Source organism: Calliphora vicina, chromosome 2 (genome assembly GCF_958450345.1).
Source record: "Calliphora vicina chromosome 2, idCalVici1.1, whole genome shotgun sequence".
Lineage (NCBI taxonomy): Eukaryota > Metazoa > Arthropoda > Insecta > Diptera > Calliphoridae > Calliphora > Calliphora vicina.
The window spans coordinates 59,366,588-59,369,003 of NC_088781.1; the positions used below are offsets into that span (position 1 = coordinate 59,366,588).

General features: G+C 27.6%; 1 protein-coding gene across 1 annotated transcript; it reads right to left on the reverse strand.

The window, feature by feature from the left end:
- Positions 1 to 1,061: 1,061 nt before the first annotated feature.
- Positions 1,062 to 2,118, reverse strand: LOC135950974 (nuclear protein 1). Its single transcript, XM_065500516.1, has one exon. The coding sequence runs from the start codon at positions 1,891 to 1,893 to the stop codon at positions 1,681 to 1,683; it is 213 nt and encodes a 70-aa protein (XP_065356588.1). The 5' UTR covers positions 1,894 to 2,118; the 3' UTR covers positions 1,062 to 1,680.
- Between the last annotated feature and the right edge of the window lie 298 nt (positions 2,119 to 2,416).

Here is a 2,416-nt window from a genome sequence, read left to right on the forward strand (position 1 = left end):
GTCCAGGTTGCCGGCAAGAACCACCCCCATCCGGCGAGCTTCAGCCGAGCTTAACGCGGGCATACCAGCGCCGCTGGCAATCTGGCCACTCATTGTTTTGTTTTCTTTATGTTTGTCTTCCGTGCAAACATGTTACACACCATTTCACATTCGGTCTTGTTTTTAATCATTTACAAAATTAATTGTAGAAAAAAAATAATAATTCAATAATTAATAATTTGATTAAGCTATTTTGGAATGAAAACATTAAATGATTATATAAGGCATTAGTTCAATAGAATTAATTCGCAAAGGAACGAATTCTCTGCGTTTAAAATACTAATGAATTGTGTCAAGTAATTAAGAGAATAAATTTTATTTGATTTTGAAAATCAATAAAGAATGAATTCTTTCGAAACTTTGTTTGACCTTTACGCTTTACTACTTGTGTTTTTTTATAATAGACAAATCAAATTAATCAATCCTTTAGATTTTTTTATGATATGAAAACTTATTTTTATCGATAACCTTTTTTGTATATATTCCTGTTTGTCTAAAACTAGACGAGGTCATATTAAAAATAAATATATATACATACTTGCATATACACAAATAATAACAAAGAAAACTAAAACAAAACAAAATAGTGCATACACTAAACCCCCACACTAAATCATGAACAATAATAAAAATAATAAAGAGAATGATAAGAAAAATATAAATAGAGAGTATTGTACATATGTATTGCAAAAAAACAAAAATAACAACACAACAAAAAGGTTGTTGCAGTACAAAGCCACCATTTTAAAATGAATGCACTTCAAAACAAAAACAAAAATAACAACATATACTACATAACTATATCTACATACATACATATGTATGTATAAAAGTGCAATAACTGTTTAACAAGAGATATTAAATGAAAGGCCATACTTGTCGCACTATTACAAAAAAAATACAAAAGGGATTAAAAAAAGCATATACCTACCTATCTAGATACAATAAAACACATTTTTTTATAATTTGTTTAATATTTAACTGTATTTTTATTTTATTTTTTATATTAAAATGAGACATAATTAGTGCAATATTCTTTACTTATCAAATTATAAATATATAATAGTAGTAGAGAAATACATATGCAGGATTTTGCAAAAACGTCTGTGATTTGATAAATTGTTGACAAAAAATTATTATAAATCCCAAAAGTTCTTGCAACTAAATTAAAAAAAAAATTATAAATAAATTATTTGTATAAAAGAACAATAATGCCTAAAATGTACTAAATATGAATTATAGGGAAATTTTGTTAATTTTTTAGATTAATTTATGCTTATTAGAGAGAAGTGTGTGGCTACAAATAAAAGTCCAACACTGCATAGCAGTGTCAAACTATAAATGTAACCACCAGTTTCTCTTATTGTAAGTTAAATAAAGAAAAATTCTTAGATTTCGATTTTAGAGTTTAAACTTTTTAAATATTTTCTTATTTTTTTTGATAGAGGGTACTTTCTATGTTTTCAGTAAAACTCCTTTCTTTTTTTCTTATGTTCCGTTTGTATACACGTATTCCTTTTTCCTTCCTCTTTTTACTTTCTATTTATTTCTTCAACTTCCTTTTGGTTCAGTACTCTTTTTTTCATTAGCTTTTCTTCAATAAAAGTATTAGTGTTTGCTTTCTTTTATGATGACGACGTATCAATTTTTGTGGCCAGCACAGGCAAGTTTTCTATTATTGTTGGTGTTCATGAATTTGGTTAAAAGTTTTCTGGAATGTCCACTGGGGTCGAAATGATTGGTGTGATCAGTTGCCTCCTTTTTGGAGCGATATTTGCCACTGTGTCCAGAAAAGATGTATTTGTCCTGATCATAGTTATAATGATCATAAGCATCAAAATAAGCTTCAGACATGTTGTTGGTGGTTTTTATTTAGTTTTGTGTTTGAGTTGGTTAAGTTTATATGCGTCTTAGCAAAAAGTTCACTTTTCTTCTCTATATCACTTTTCTTTTTGCGTTATTTATTTTTCTTTGTTAAAGAAATAAATATATTATTTGTATGGCTTTTTGTTGTTGTTTTTTTTTTTGTAAAAAAAACAAATTTAAACGTAGACCTTTTAATAGTCCTTCAATACCCAGAGTATTTTTCACAATTAAACTTGTTTTGCGTACTACATGGGGCTTTTATATATACCCCCAGCGCAACGGTAAAATGAGCGAGCATAACACTAACACTCTATTAGAGATATACTAAATATTATGTCCTCTCTTATCTATTTGGCTCTCGTTCTCGCTCTTTTAGGTAAACTTATATTTTGTTTTGTTTTGATTTCAATTAACACTATTCATACTGCTGGAATCAGTTGGAATACAAAATTAAATTTCTAGAGGCTACCTAAAAAATATTTGTCTGATGAAATTTTGTGTTTAAAATGCA